Source organism: Lynx rufus, unplaced genomic scaffold (genome assembly GCF_022079265.1).
Source record: "Lynx rufus isolate CCGP_SWC_20201006 ecotype Redwood Valley unplaced genomic scaffold, mLynRuf1.p SCAF_8, whole genome shotgun sequence".
NCBI classification, from domain to species: Eukaryota; Metazoa; Chordata; class Mammalia; order Carnivora; family Felidae; genus Lynx; species Lynx rufus.
The window spans coordinates 81,526,189-81,543,203 of NW_025814896.1; the positions used below are offsets into that span (position 1 = coordinate 81,526,189).

The 17,015-nt window shown below is 36.2% G+C and overlaps 1 protein-coding gene across 1 annotated transcript in view; it reads right to left on the reverse strand.

Moving 5' to 3' along the window:
- Positions 1-17,015, reverse strand: part of WDPCP (WD repeat containing planar cell polarity effector) — a 358,303-nt gene that overhangs the window by 210,990 nt on the left and 130,298 nt on the right. The window contains exon 10 of the mRNA XM_047069187.1: positions 5,606-6,215. Coding sequence (XP_046925143.1) covers positions 5,606-6,215 — 610 coding nt within the window. The remainder of the gene's footprint in view (positions 1-5,605; positions 6,216-17,015) is intronic.

Sequence of the window (17,015 nt, forward strand, 5' to 3'; positions counted from 1 at the left end):
GAAAAAAAAATTTTTAAAAATAAATAAATAAATAAAAAGTACCTATTTTATGAGTCCTTTTCTATGAAATTTAGAAAAAGCAAATCTAATCAGTAATGAGAGAAAGCAGGTCAGTGCTCTTTTGGCCTTCAGGGAAATAGACTGCAAAGAGGTTTGAGAGAATTTTTTGGTGATGGAAATATTCTGTTTTGATTGTGGTGGTAATCATGAGGATACATACATTTGTCAAAACTCATTAAACTGCACATTTGGAATGGGTACACTTTATTTTATGTAAATTATACTCCAATAAACTTGATTTAAAAATCCATCATCACTCTAGTTTAGCAGAATGCTGTCTGGAATAACAGTCTATTTCAAATGATTTGAGATCCAAGTTTAAGATTACTAGGCATCTAAGAAATTATCTGACATTTCTTTCCAGCAATAAATTACCCACAATTACCACCTGGGTAAAGTTTAGTATTTTAAAAGCTCACTAAAAGTAACTCTTGTGGAACAAACTGAGGGGTGCTGGTAGGGGTATGGGCTAAATGGGTGGTGGGCATTAAGGACGGCACTTGTTGGGATGAGCATTGGGTGTTATATGTAAGTGATGAATCACTAAATTCTACTCCTAAAATCATTATTACACGATATGTTAACTAACTTGGATTTAAATAAATAAATAAATAAATAAATAAATAAATAAATAATATAGTGATTATGCCTATATTATGGCATATATACGTATAAATATGTATATGAGCTAAATATTCAGATTAAAGCCTTTTTTGATCTCCTTCTAGATGACAATTCTAACTTCTCCTTCAGGGGCTAATAGGTGTTCTGCGATAAAATCATTTTACATTTTATTTTTAAGCCAAGGGCCTTATTTGCCTGGAGTTTTAGTAACTTTTAGAACCTGGACTCTCAGATGAAAGTAGGTACATAAAAATATTGTTTCAGGATTTAATAGCTATCTTTTGTGATTAAAGAAAACTCTGTAGGGCACCTGGGTGGCTCAGTCGGTTGAGTGTCTGACTTCGGCTCAGGTCATGATCTCACAGTTCATGAGTTCAAGCCCCACATTGGATTCGCTGCTGTCAGTGCAAAGCCTGATTCAGATCCTCTGTCCCCTTCTCTTTCTGCCCCTCCCCTGCTTGTGCTCTCTCAAAAATAAATAATATTAAAAAAATAAAGAAAATCTGTAATCACAATTGGAAATATTGACTGTTGTTTTAAATTTATTTCAGCCACAAATAACAGAAAAACCTCCTAAAAATGCCCTAAATAATAAAAGGTATATTATTTACAATACTAAAAAAGTAATCAAAACAGAACTTTTGAAGAAAACCTATTTCTTATAAAAATACTAAGAGAAAAATCATCCTACTAATTTTCTAGACAGAATGATACACCCACACACGCGCACACACACACACACACACACACACACACACACACGTTGCCTTTGATTTTCAAAATCCTATGAGAGGGCAGATGTTAGCTTTAATTATTTCTTGCCTAATATTATCACTTGAATATTTAACCTTTTCCTAACTTTGCAGGCTCTGGGAGAGCATTGCAAGGGCACTCCAGGTAGATGGAGTACTATCAAAATCACCATAGGAAGGAGGGAATGTGAGAGAGAGCACATGCCCCAAATGGGGAGCTACAGTAGTGCAAAAACAGCTGGGGAGATGAAGCCTGAGAGGCAGACAAGGGCTTATCAACCCCTGAAGGATTTCAAGCTAGAGAATCCATGACCAAATCTGCAGTTAGATTACTCTGGTGGCAGTTCAGGGGATTATGAGAAGATTGGAAGGCAGAAGATTACAGAGAGCTACTACTTGATCGCTGCTTGAAAACAGGGAAGGTCCAGGTTAAGGTCATGACAGCAAGGCTGTACAGAGATGTTTTTGACAGTATTTAGAAGGTAGAATTGATGGGACTTGGCCACTGATTGCATATGGCATTAGGGGTGAGGGAAGATTCTAGGATGATTTCTGACTTGGGATTCCATCTGAATAATAGTACCATCCACCAAAATGAAGAATATAGAAGAAACAGGTTTGGGGAGAAAGAAATAAACTCTCAGTCTACATAAAACAGGAGGAGAGCTAAAAATGGAACCTTACGGAGCCTCAACATATTCATGAATAGGCAGAAGGAGAACACAAACACGACGAAAAGGTGTTATCTGGGGTCATGGAAGGCAAGTACAATGAGAATTCTGTGACAGAAGTGGTAAGCAACCATTAAGTGCTGAAAAGTCATCAAGTAACATAACAGAAATGTATGTATCAAGTAGGAAGTCCCTGGTGACCTTTGCAAGAGCAGTTCCAGAAAACTAAAGACCCAAGCCAGAACTTGGTACTGTGAGGAGTGAATGGGGAGTGAAGAAGCAGAAAAAGTCAATGTTCACTATTATTTTGGTGAATCTGACTATGAAAGAAGGTGATCATCTGACTAATAACAGAAGAGAAACAATGTTAAGGAAGAGATGTTTGTCTGTTGTTTGTTTTATGGTGTGGCTTGGGCCTGTGTCTTGGGGTATAGTAAGATTTTTGGGGGGAGTGGGAAAGCTGACAAAGTAAAGGTATCAAAAGGAATGTAGTGGGATCCAGAGTGGAAGTGGTGGTGGAACTAGTCTTGGACAAGAGGAAGGTCTCCTTTTCCACTGAATTGAGAAGGAAAGATTTATGTTCATGTAGATAAGAGGTTGGTTAGGTTGGGTGGGTAGGTGGTAAGAAGCAGATAAACTTAATGAAGTATCAATTAAAAGGGAAGATTCTCTCTTCAGAGGGCAGAGAGATAGATGATCATGTGAGTTTAAAGAGAGCAGTGGAAGTTGAAAAAGGTACTGATGAGAATGGAAAAGCTTTAATATCTCTGTAATATAATTAGGGACTTGTCTTTTAAAAATTAATCTCAGTCTACATATGTGGAAATACGGGACAATGACTGCCAAGCAAAGAAATCTGATTATGTTTTGCTTTACATGAGACAGTACTTCTTGGCTTCCACGTGGGAGGATGATACTTCTAGCTCCCTCCTGAGGAAGGCATGCCCTTCAAATTCTTCTAACAGTAGTGATGGCCTTTTAATCCCCAACACATTTGCATGATGATTATAAGGATTTAGAATGGAAGCTCTAGTCTTGGAACAAAGTTTTCCTTCAACATTACACTGACCTATTCTAAAAGTCAAACTCCAAAAATCTTAGCATATCGGCACCAGCCACTGCCACGTTTACATATGACAGCATTCTATTTTAAACTATGATCTATGTCAGCTTCTTAAATTGTAAGCTACACCTTGCATGTCAAATTTTCCAAAGGCTTGCATAACAAGCTTATGAAAAAATCTCGTAAATGCTCCCTAGTGGGGAAACTGCACATGCAACTACCTGTTTATATATGCAGTAACTTGAATTATACATGAAAATTCCACATGGATGCCCAGAATCAGCACTGTGTTAATTCAAGAAGTATATTAAAATTTTTGGATGTATTTAGTAGCAGAACCTAAGAAAAATCTGTTCTTTAAACAGGGTTTTCTTTAAAAAAAAAAAAAGATCTGTTAGTTGGAATCTACTGTTTCAAGGAATCTACTCTTCCTAGAAAAATTAATAATCTGTAATAAATATTAATCTTATAATGTGTTTTTTAAAATTCTGGGAAACTCCATATCTAGATCTTTAAAGAGTCTGTAAGTCTGCAAAATTTCCCTATCCCATAAAACTTAAGTCATATTGAAAATAAAATTTTAATGATAAATGTCAGTTGCAGAAGTTATCACCTTTTCATTTGAATGCTTGACTTCTATTGGATAATTCTCTTCCAAGAGACCTTCTTGGGAAAAAGATGTGACAGCCAACTCATTGCCTAATTGATTTAGGAACAGTGCCCAGGGAGACAGTCCAATTAAGTTTACAAGCTGGCAATTAGCAGGAAGCCCTCTAAATCCCTACACTGAGAGCCTGTTTACTTTAGTAAGAAGGCAAATGTGCTAGAGATAGGAAGAGAAAGCTGTGCTTTTTGCAAAGCTGTTGTGAGTAGGCCCACAAGGGAGGGCTGAAGAAAAGCTAGGTATATGTGGGCAGACAGCCTTCTGTTTGACAGGTAACTGGGTAATTTAGAGAGTGTGTGTGTGTGTGTGTGTGTGTGTGTGTGTGTGTGCATGCATGTGTGTGTGTGTGTGTGTGTTTTAACAGACATGCAAAACATCTAACATCCACTTTAATGAGCGTTGTGTATGGAGACATACAACTGTTAAACATGTAGTTGGGCAAAGAACTGGATTATTTTATAATAAATGAGATTCTAAACATTTTTTCTTGGACAACATTAACATTATATATAAATTTAGATGCATTTTTATTATGTGGAAAGAACACAGACCTCACATTATATCCATTATACCTTTCAGGGTAATCAAGTCATTTTTAAGTACATTTATTTCATCAGTTCAATTTCAGAGGCAAGTAGATCCATTAAAAAATAATAAACTGACATATACTTAACAAACACTACAGTATCTTTAAAAACTTAACTTTGGGAGCACCTGGCTAGCTCAGTCACTTAAGCGTCTGACTCTTGATTTCAGCTCAGGTCATGATCTTGATGTTCATGAGATTGAGCACCACATCAATCTCATGAACAGCTGCTATCAGCACAGAGCCTGCTTGGTATTCTCTGTCTCCCTCTCTCTCTCTCAAAATAAATAAATAAATATTTTTTAAAAAATAAAAACTTAACTCTGTATCACAGAGCCAAACCATGCATAGAGTTTAAAAATGTATTGACTTTTCTATGTTTTCAAGTTGCGATAAAATGCATTAATTAAAATCTATTTTTTAAACCTAAATCTATTTTTTAAGCCTTACACACTCCAATCTGAGAAGCAATACATACATATTATATAAAATAATCTTAATAGGGGCACCTGGGTGGCTCAGTCGGTTAAGCGTTAGACTACAGCGTAGGTCATGATCTCCCAGCTCGGGAGTTCGAGCCCTGCATCGGGCTCTGTGCCAACAGCTCTGAGCCTGAAGCCTGCTTCAGTTTCTTGTCTCCCTCTCTCTGTGTCCCTCCCCTACTCACACTCTGTCTCTCTCAAAAATGAGTAAACATAAAATCAATCAAATCAAATCATTTTAATAGAAAAATTATCACATTCCTTCAACACAAAAATTTTTAATGGGCATAGTAAATAGTTTTAGAATATTCACATATGTATTTATTTTGGAAAGTATCAAATGTGGAAGTTTAAGCTTTTCATTCATCACAATGGACAATCAGTGCAATTTCCAAATTCTTCACTATCTAATGTTCCCTAACACTTAGAAAATCATCCACAAAGCTTTCTTAAACCATATGAGGGCACCTGGCTGGCTCAGTTGGTGGAGCATGTGACTCTTGATCTCAAGGTTGTGAGTTTGAATCCCACGTTAAGCATAGAGATTACTTGGAAAAAAAAACACAACTACATGAAATGTTTGAAAGGCAAGCCTATTTACGGGAAGACATAGAAAACCTACATTTCTAGAATGGTTTTATTCTCTTAATCATAATGTTATCATCATAAACATTTTACTTACTCACCAACTTCCTTGACTTACCAAGTTTAAACAAAAGTGCACCCAAAGGTCCTCTGTCAAACCTGAGGAAGAGGAGATCATAGATGTCCCCACTTTTAGGCTTCTGAGAAACCACCTGAGGAGCTATCCACTGCATTTGAACAAGACTGCTGGAAATGTCAAAGAATTTATTGAACTGCAGAGTCTCCCTGGGTGAGCGGTCTTCAGCCAAGAGCTGGATGTTAATAGGGGATAGAGCCATATCAAAAATTTGCAGCTCCCCTTGGTTGCTGCCAACTAGTAGAATGGCGCCACTTGGGTGGCAGCTTATTAATGAAGGCAAAAGTTTAGCCTGGGCTAAGAGAGTTACTCTACGGTGAGCTTCATAAAGAATTACTGAAGAATCTTCACAGCCCAGAATCAGTTTGTCTTCAGTAACATTCCTGCAGCAGCTAATGGCCTTCGATCTTAGCGGTATTCTGGTTATTGACACACACTGGATTTTATTCCGAACACATTCATAGATGCAGCTGTCAGCCATGGGCTCTTTGTCTACACTGATGGAGTGCTCCACTGTCAACACCTGATAAGGCTGTTTATTGCCAAAGCGAACATCCAGCGGATCCCATTCTGTGCGGACACAGCTCAGAACCTGTGAGAAAAGTATCAAGTATGTTCACACAGACCTTGGTTTTTCTTCAGCTGTCACACATACGACTGCATATTAATCCAGCATCCCATTGAAGACCATCAATTATCACCTTAAACATCAGCAACATTTAAATATGTATGTGCATATATATTTGTGCATCTCTCATAGAACACATAAATATATATAGCACATATATAACACAGCTGCAGAAATTGTAACATTTTAACTTTAACACTTTGTTTTTGAAAGTCTGTAAATAACTTCATGTTCAATATATAAAAACTAATAAGGTGGGCTTTTACTAAAATAGTATGGTAGTAGAATATCTAAAAATATCAGCTTAATTTTTAAAACAATGAATAAAGGACTTATTTATTTCTTTTAAACACCAAGAGTTTATTTCTTTTTCTTTTTTTTCTTTTTTGTTAGGAGCACCTGGGTGGCTCAGTCAATTAAATGTCCAGCTCTCGGTTTCAGCTCAGGTCATTATCTCATAGTTTGTGGGTTCAAGCCCCACATCAGGCTCTGTGTTGACAGTGCTGAGCCTGCTTAGGATTCTCTCTGCCCCTCCCCTGCTCGCACTTGCATGTGCGCACACTCCCTCACTCAAAATAAATAAAAACTTTAAAAAAATAAAGTTATTAAAATATACCCTACTGACTGAAGAGCTATCTGAAAGGAAAATTTGTCAATACATTTTCTAGCTATAAGGTGCTCTGTTAGCAGATCATTTGCAAATAGGAAGTTGAAAACACCAAATGCAATTAGGTAGTCATTGCAAAATACCAAGAAAAAATACAGACTTTTTAATCCAAACTTGCATATACTAAGACATCTCTCATATTTATGCAGCTGGTTTTTCCTCCCCAAATGAACTTAGTCAGGAGATGATCAGGTCAAGATATAATGTTAAATAAAGAAAAAGTACAGTGTATAGTTAAGGGAGAAACATTAAATGACAATGTTCTGAAAAAAAAAGCACAAAGGAGAGAAAATAATCCAAAAACAGAGGACCCTGGCTGATGAGACTCATGTAAGCTAACAAGATTAATTTGATGTCTTCTATCATCTTCCATAAGGCTTGTTCAATGTTATCCTCTACAAACTTCATGATCAAGAATTCCCTTCTTTCACTGAGTTCTTGGTCTTTCTTTTTTTCTTTTTATTGAGGTATAATTGATATATATTATATTACTTTCAGGTGTACAACAAAATGATTCAATGTTTGTATATATTGAAAATGATCATTATAGGAAGTCTCATAAACATCCATCATCATACACAGTTATAAACTTTTTTTCTTGTGATAAGTACTTTTAAGATTTACTGTCTTAGCAACATTGAGTTCTTGGTCTTAATCCTATCTTCAGGCACTCCTCAGATTAGGTGAATTCTGAAATCTAATAACTCTTTAAAGATTCTTAAAAAATACATGCCAGAGGTTTCAGGAACTAGTTAGTAGAATTCAAATGGGAATGGCTGTGGTAAAGGACACGGTGAAAAGTTTTAACAAAGGCATAGTGAGCAGGCAAAGAATGAGATGCAGAAGAACAGTGTTGATAATTAAGGGATGAAAAAATAAACACCTAAAAAAAATTTTTTTAATGTTTATTTATTGTTGAGAGAGACAGAGACAGAGAATGAGCGGGGGAGGGGCAGAGAGAGGAGACACAGAATCTGAAGCAGGCTCCAGGCTCCGAGCTATCAGCACAGAGCCTGACATGGCGCTCGAACTCATGAGCTGTGAGATCATTACCTGAGCCGAAGTTGGATGCTCAACCGACTAAGCCACTCAGGTGCCCTTAAAGACTTTTATAGTGTGTGGTGGCCTGCTTAAAGTCTGGAGATCTTTAGAAAAAAGATCTCTGCTTTAATTCTAAAGTAATAGGAAAGTACAAAGAAGAAAAGCACAGAAACAGACAGTGTGTTAGCTAAACCACAGATTATGCTATGTTCCAATGGGTCAGTTAAGAAAGACTGTGACAGCAGACCTAAGAATAGATGACCATGATTCAATGTTTTATTTTTTTGTTGTTTGCTTTCTGTTTTGTTTGTTTGTTTTTTAATGTTTATTTATTTTTGAGAGAGAGAGAGAGCGTGCGCAAGTGAAGGAGGGGCAGAGAGAGGGAGGGAGACACAAAATCCGAAACAGGCTCCAGGCTCTGAGCTGTCAGCACAGAGCCCGGTGTGGGGCTCTAACTCAGGATTGTGAGATCATGACCTGAGACGAAGTTGGCCGCGTAACCAACTTAGCCACCTGGGCACCCCGTTTGCTTTTGTTTTTTAAAGAAAACTGTGTAATAAAGAAAGAAATGATAAGAGTTTAAAAATTCAAGCCAAGAAAGAACAGAAAAGGTAAAGAAGAATCCTAAAGGTCTTGGAATTTCTAATTTCAAGGATAAACAAGCTGGTAGTTTCATTCCTAAAATGAATTGTTTCAGTCAAGTTTGAATCAGTCAGCTTTAAGGCTGAAACTTGTTGAAAAATGCACACTGAGATTATTTCATTCTTATTCTTAAAAAGGCTAAATTTGAAAAAGGTAGACAGAGCTGTTCCAAAAGTCATCAAAAAAGGAACAGTATAGAGTAGGAAAAGCATTAAATAGTTAATATAACTGATGCCCTCTCCGGAAGATATTTTAAAATTAAGAAAGCACAGAAAGCAGAAAAGCAATTATAGTGAGCTGGAGATAGGCTCAAGATTGTCATGTTTCATGTTTAGCTATAGAGGGCTGGTTCAAACTAAGTGTTTATCGGGACACCTGGCTGGCTTAGTGGGTAGAGGATTCGACTCTTGATCTCAGGGTCATGAGCTCAAGCCTCATGTTGGGTGGAGAGCTTACTTAAAAAAAAAACTAAGTGTTTATTATGACCATGAATATAGCATCCCTGATTCTGGCAAAGTGGTGATGGTGGCACTATAGTTTTTGAATCTCTCTAAATCCCTACATGAAAGAAAGAGTTCAACTAAATAGCAAAACCAAAAACCTATGGATGACTAGATGAGAATTCGAGAGAGCATTGTATGTAATGACTTTATGCTCCAATAATGTAAATAAAGTACAACTATTTAAAAATGCAAAGGAAAGAATTGATAAAAACATAGGCAAAAAGTTTCTGAATATTCTCAGTAATTTATATTAGTAGTGGTAGTATTAGTAGGATTATTCTCAGACTGTTAAGTGTATACTGTGACATAAAGTAAGCAAGTAATTGTGAGATATTATAATTCATCTCCCATGTCCCTGAAAACTAGGATTTTTGTATGAAAAAGAGGAGATACAGATGTAATATAGAAGAGGTTAAATTTAAAACCCTGTATCCTGAATTTGAGTTAGAAGTAACAATGTGAACTCACTCTGAATATATATATATATATATATATGTGTGTGTGTGTGTATACACACACACACACACACACATACATATATATATATAAATATATAAAATATGTAGCTCATCCTACTAAAGATACCTAGAAATAATGCCCAATCCAATAACAACACATTATCCCTAGCTCCCAAACTTGGGCTTACAATACCATTTTCCATGAAAAGAAACCAGAGCTTATTAAAGAAATGGCTAATTCCAGATCTGAGGCAGGAAATGTTTAAGATGAGCATGAAACATACTGTCGCAGCAAATAGCAGGGAAGCTACCCAAGACTACTGAGGTCATGACAAAAAGAGGAACCAACTTGCAGAGGCTCCAAATATGAGACAAATTTGAGCTTTCAATAGGATAACGACTACAATTTATAAAACCCATCAAATCAAATATATTTCAATTCATAAATTATCAATGCTACTTAAAAAACAAAACTAATTGGTTATCTTCAGGGAGTGATAAGGAACCAACTCATTATCTTGAAAACTAGTAAATAAAAGAAAAGAAACAGACATTTATCCTGATTATAATACATGAATTCAACCACGAGGAAAACAAATAGGAAATGAGTAGAAGTATCTATAAAAGTATCCCAATTAATAAATGAAAAACTAGTAATTAGAATATCATCATTTGCAACCTAATGAATTAATGGATCTAGGCACTGAGCATTAGTAGCTGCTAACATCAAAGAAGAGAGACAACCAAGAGAGAACCTGACGTTACGTGTCTTCTGATGAAAAGAACACACCGCCCCACAGTCTTGCCAAAACTGACTAACTTGCAGAATTTTCAAAAGACAGAGAAACATGTTGAACCACATGATTATGCAAACAACAAAATCTACACTATGAGACACTGCAGTTTCAAAAGATAAATTTTAAGGAAAAGAAAGCAATGGAGAGGGGGATTTATATACCAAAAGAGAAACATTAAAGTGGTTTTTAAAAAAATTTTTTATGTGTATTTATTTTTGAGGGGGGGAGGGGCAGAGAGAGAGGGGGATAGAGGATCCAAAGCAGGCTCTGTGCTGACAGCAGCGAGCCCAATGCAGGGCTTGAACTCACAAATGGCGAGATAATGACCTGAGCCAAAGACACTCAACCGACTGAGGCACCCTGAAGTGTTTTAAATGGATAATACTAAACTAAAGTTTTAGGAGATGCATTAGGGTGATAAAAACTATATGGGTATATAAGAAAGTGATTAAAAGTCATGACAGAGGTTACTTTTGGGGAACAGGAAGGGTTGAAATGATGATAGCACATTCATACTATTTCTGGGCACCTGGCAAAGTTCTACTTCTTGACTTGAGTGTGGTTCCAGGGGTATTTCCTTTGTAATAGCTCATTAAACTATACATTTATTTCATGTGGTTTTCTTTATGCATGTTTTTTTTTACAATAAAGAGATTTTTTTTAAAAGCTACCATCCCTAGAATATAAAATCTTTGTTATGTAGTTGAAAGCTAACACAGTACATACATTTCTTTGGAAGAGACGTTTCTCAAATATTCTGGCTTTTCAGTTGAATGCATTTATAACACTTTCTGAATGTTTTTTTAATCAAATTATGCCATATTGAAAGTTCGTCTCATTTTTACTTTTTCATTAGTTGCTGCTCCTCTTAATCACTGCAAAAATAGTTTTAAGTTTTATGGGAAAAAGGTTATCTTCGTGAGGTTATATTTCCCTATCCCTGACTACAGGTTTTAAGGTTTAATAGCTCTGCTTAGGTGGTTTTGATTAAATTGGTAAACAAATTCAGTGACCCCTTCTGAGTAATACAGCTTGAAATTACCATCATACTCAGAAAGTATTACCTAATCCATATAGCTGAAAAGTTAAAATACCTGCTCAAATACAAAGGTAAGGGAAGAATTAGTTGTGTAGTCATCACATTTTTGACAAAGTGAATGAATTAAATAGTTCTGTGATGACTATAATAACTTTCTAAAAAGGAATACATAAAGAGTATGTGGAATTTAAATAAAAATGATTACCATGTTATATATGATAATCCACACACTCACCATTAAAAGCTGTTTTACAATGAATTTACTGATAAAAATTTCTTTCTCTGCGCACTATCTATTGTATATTTTTCAAAGAAATTTTTTTTCCTAGACTACATAACTCTCTCTGCTCTCTGCTTCTAATTAAGATATGTGCTGTTGTTTAGAGCTCTGCGGTGTGAAATTAGACCAGGAGTTTTCTAATATCCATAAAATAAATTAAAAAATGTTCCTCCTCCGAAAGACAGATAATTCAGTCACAGAGAGCTTAGTTCTATGTTTCCTTTGTTTTCTTTTTTTTTTTTAGCTGCTTGGTAAGCCAATTTTCTACTTAGAATCTACTGTTAAAACTCTCATTTGGTTCAGTATGTGGGCTTTATCCTTTCCATGGTCTGTTATGCAAAAATGATGTTTTTTTTTTTTTTTTTTTTTTTTTAGTTTGCTGTAAAGCAGTGACTCTTAACTTGGATGCACATGAGAATCACCTAGGGAACCTGTTAAAGAATACTGGTGCCTCCTCCCTCTCAGGAGGTTCAGATATAACTAGTCTGGGTGGGCTCCTTTGTAAAAGCTCTGCAGGTGATTGTAATGTGTTGCCAAGGCTGGGAACCACGACTCTAGGATCTTGCCACTTTCCAACTAAAAGCTTATTATTATATTTTCTGATTGAACTTAGATGGGAAATGCTTTTTAAAAATTCTATTTTTTTTACTGTTCATTCATTTATTTTTGAGAGAGAGAGAGAGTGGGAGCAGGATAAGGACAGAGAGAGACACAGAGTCCGAGGCAGGCTCTGAGCTGACAGCACAGAGCTGGATGCGGGGTGTGAACCCACAAACTGTGAGATCATGACCTGACCCAAAGTCAACACTTAACTGACTGAGCCACCCAGGCACCCCTAAAAATTCTATTTTTTAACAGATGCAATGACTAAATTTCCTTTCTATGAGGTTGCTACTTTTTTAGTTTGAATTTTACGGAACTGATAAACTGAGGGTTGATGGGGGTGAGAGGGAGGGGAGGGTGGGTGATGGGTATTGAGGAGGGCACCTGTTGGGATGAGCACTGGGTGTTGTATGGAAACCAATTTGACAATAAATTTCATATTAAAAAATAAACAAATAAAAAGCATAGTACAAAATATTAAAAAAAAAAGTATATTGTATCTTTTATTCTGATGATTGGTTCAAGAAGTCTATTGGTGACCAGTGAAAAAAATTAAAGACATATGTCTGAATACCGCTTTTATCGACTAGTGGTTTTTGTTCAGGATAGTCTAAAAAATGTGCTACAATTAATTCATAGTTAAAAATTATGTCCTCAATGGGAAAAAAAGAAATAATTATTTCCTTAGAGATTTCGTCCAAAGACATATGCATATGTCTTTTGCATATGGAAGTTCACACGAGGGTCTGAAAAAGAAATCTTTTTTCTTTACTAACTTTTTTAAAAGATTTACTTATTTTGCGGGCTCCTGGGCGGCTCAGTTCGTTGAGCATACGACTTCGGCTCAGGTCATGATCTCACCATTCATGAGTTTGAGCCCTGCGCTGGGCTCTGTGCTGACAGCTCAGAGCCTGGAGCCTGCTTCAGACTCTTGTGTCCCCCTCTCTTTCTGCCCCTCCCCTGCTTGTGCTCTGTCTCTCTCTCTAATATAAATAAACATTAGCAAAAAAATTTAAGGGTTTACTTATTTTTGAGAGAGAGAACACAAGCTCTCTCTGAAGCAGGCTTCCACTGACAGCAGCAAGCCCAAGGCGGGGCTCGAACTCACAAACCATGAGATCATGACCTGAGCTAAAGTCGGGTGCTCAACTGATTGAGCTACCCAGGAACTCCCTGAAAAAGAAATCTTTGCAAATTTTTCCAAGAGTCTAACTTCGATAGACTGAAAAGGCCAAATCCAAGAAAAAGCTACTCTTGCTTAAAAAAAGAAAAAGGAATTATGTATCTTAATATATAGTAGGAGTGAAAAGGGGGGCATTAACTATGCAATCATTGATGAATAGCTAAAAATCACGTACAAATACATCACCAGGAGCAAGGGAGACAAAAGCAAAAATGAACTATTGGGACTTCATCAAAATAAAAAGCTTCAGCACAGTGAAGGAAACAATCAAAACTAAAAGGCAGACTATAGAATGGGAGAAGATATTTGCAAATGACTTATCTGATAAAGGGTTAGTATCCAAAATCTATAAAGAACTTATCAAACTCAACACTCAAAAAACAAATAATCCAGTGAAGAAATGGGCAGAAGACATGAACAGACACTTTCCAAAGACACACAGATGGCTAACAGACACATGAAAAGATGCTCAACATCATTCAACATCAAGGAAATATAAATCAAATCCACAATGAGATACCACCTCACACCAGTCAGAATGGCTAAAATTATCAACACAAGAAGCAAAAGGTGTTGGTGAGGATGCAGAGAAAGGGGAACTCTCTTGCACTGTTGGTGGGAAGGCAAACTGGTACAGCCACTTTGGAAAACAGCATGGAGGTTCCTCAAAAAGTTAAAAATAGAACTACCCTACAATCTAGCAAGTGCACTACTAGGTATTTACCCAAAGAATACATAAATACAGATTCAAAGGGGCACATACACCCCAATGTTTACAGCAGCATTATCAACAATAGCCAAGCTACGGCAAGAGGCAAATGTCCACTGACTGATGAATGGATAAAGAAGATGTGGTATGTATGTATGTATGTATGTATGTGTGCATATATATATATATATATATATACATATATATATGTATGCTGAGTATATATATATATATATATGTGTGTGTGTATATATACAATGGAATGCTACTCAACCATCAAAAAGAATGAAATCTTGTCATTTGCAACGTGGATGGAGCAATAGTGTATTATGCTATGCAAAATAAGTGAGTCAGAGAAAGACAAATACCACATGATTTCACTCGTATGTGGAATTTAAGAAACAAAACACATGAACATATAAGAGCTGGGGAAAAGAAAAACAAAGGGAAACAAACCATGAGAGACTCTCAGAGAACAAACTGAGGCTTGATGGCTGGAGGTGGGTGGGGGATGGGCTAGATGGTTGATGGGTATTAAAGGAAGGCACTTGTTATGATGAGCACTGGGTGTTGTAAGTGATGAACACTGAATTCTACTCCTGAAACTAATACTACACTGTATGTTAACTAGAATTTAAATAAAAATTTGAACAAAAAAATCATGTGTAAGTATCATGTACAACTTTATGAAAATCTATTTAAAAAGTTACATAAAATGGATAATTTTCCAGAAATACAAATTAAGGAAAAAACAGAATTCCTGAAAAATAAGCAACCCTTCCGTTAAAACACCACACCCAGGCAAATTTCATGTGTGAGTTTTACCAAACACTCAAACATCAGATAATTCCTTTTGGTACTGTTTCAAAGATGAGAAAAAGAAAAAGCTAGCCAAATCATTCCATAGGTCTAGTACAACCTTCATATGGAACTTAGAAAGGATAGTAAAAGAAAGTAAAATTGCTTACCAATCTCATTTTGAGCAAATTGTAAAGCCCCTTTAATGTTTCTTCCTTACTATCTAAGTAGAATCAATCATTCTGTACTGGCTACTACTATATAGCATACACATACTCTATCCACAGCATCATTTAATGCCTTAGTGCACCTACATGTTTTCATATTTGTCTCTCATTGGTGGACACTAAGATCCCTGCAGGCAGGGTTATTTTTTGCATTCATATTCCCTGTAATGAAATACAGTGTTTACTTCAGGGTCATGCTCAATAGTTGTCAAATGATGTAGAAACAGAAGGAAGGGCCTTTCTTCCTTGTGTAATGTGTATAGGCAGGACATGAAAAATAAAGGCAGTGGGTAAACAAACCACTTGGCTAGAACACAGGTTTGCATAAGGAAGTAACATTGGAAAGGTAGGTCAGGGCCAGTCAATGTGGGCTTTTCAATGCTGAGGCTGTTAGTTATGCTAAAGGCATTTTAGCAAGCAATGGCTAAATCAGACCTGTGCAGAATCCAGATGAGCACTTTTTAGAGCTATTACAGACCTAAAGAGGTGATCTATCTGGTTGAAATATATCATTTTAAAAACAGACAACTAAAGTCTGAGAAGACAGGTTATCTATCCAAGGCCAAAGAACACAAAACTAGCTAAAAGCAGGCAGAAGCTTAGAGGCAGTAAGCTTGATTAATGTCAGACAGTTAGTATGTATATCGTCTGACCAACAGGTAAACCAAGTTTGTCTAACTCCAACGTACATCATCTAGATGACACCAGGAGATGAGGTATATAAAACATATGTATACCCTTTAAGCACTCCTAATTTCATGTAGTACATTCATTTCACATACAGGTAATTTGTGTAAAGTTTAACTAAATTATTTTTACCTTTATTCTAAGGCAGAACATTTAGAATTCTAATTAGCTTTATTACAGTCATTTTGATGAACTCTTTTACTCAATTAGCTTCTGAACCCAAGATCAATAAAACAGTAGGCATGAAAAGCCAATGAATAGGAACAAAGCACTTCCTTAGCCTCACAAAATCCACACCTAAAGCATTATAAGTAGTTTTAGTTACTATAACAAAATTGGAAAAGTTCCAGAAAAAGGTGAGTTAATTAATTAGAAAGGACTCTACAGTCTTAAAAGATAGCCTGGAAGCTTATAACACCAGAAAAAGTAGGTAGGGACAGAAAAAACCTGGACTTGTTCACTGTATCTCAGAATACTAACTCCGAGAAATACTTCATAAAGTCTAAATGATAATACATTTAGAGAAAATATAGACGTATACTACAGTTATTCCTTGCCTTAAGATGGATTCACGTCCCAATAAACCAATCATATGTTGAAAATATCCTTAGTTGAAAATGCATTTAATACACCTAACCTACTGGACCTCACAGCTTAGCCTCAACTACTTAGACATGCTCAGAACATTCACATTAGGCTACAATTGGGCAAAATCATCTAACACACAGCCTATTTTATAATAAAGTATTGAGTGTCTCATGTAATTTACTGAATACTGTGCGGAAAGCAAAAAACAGAATGGTTTTATGGATACAGAATGGTCGTAAGGGTATGTGGCTGTGATTGCATGGCTGGCTGGGAGCTGCGCTGTCTGCCACTGTCCAGCATCATAAGAGAGGATCCTATCACCTATCACTACACTGAGAAAAGATCAAAATTCAAAATTCCAAGTATGGTTTCTACTAAATGTGAATTGCTTTCACATCCTGGTGAAGTCAAGAATCGTAAGTCAAATCATCTGTAAGTTGAACTGTCTATATTCTACTCAGGCAAAAACTTAAAAATAAAGAATAAGGGAGGGTTGCTTTTGTTAAGTTATAAAAAAGAAAAACAAATTCCACACTCAAAGT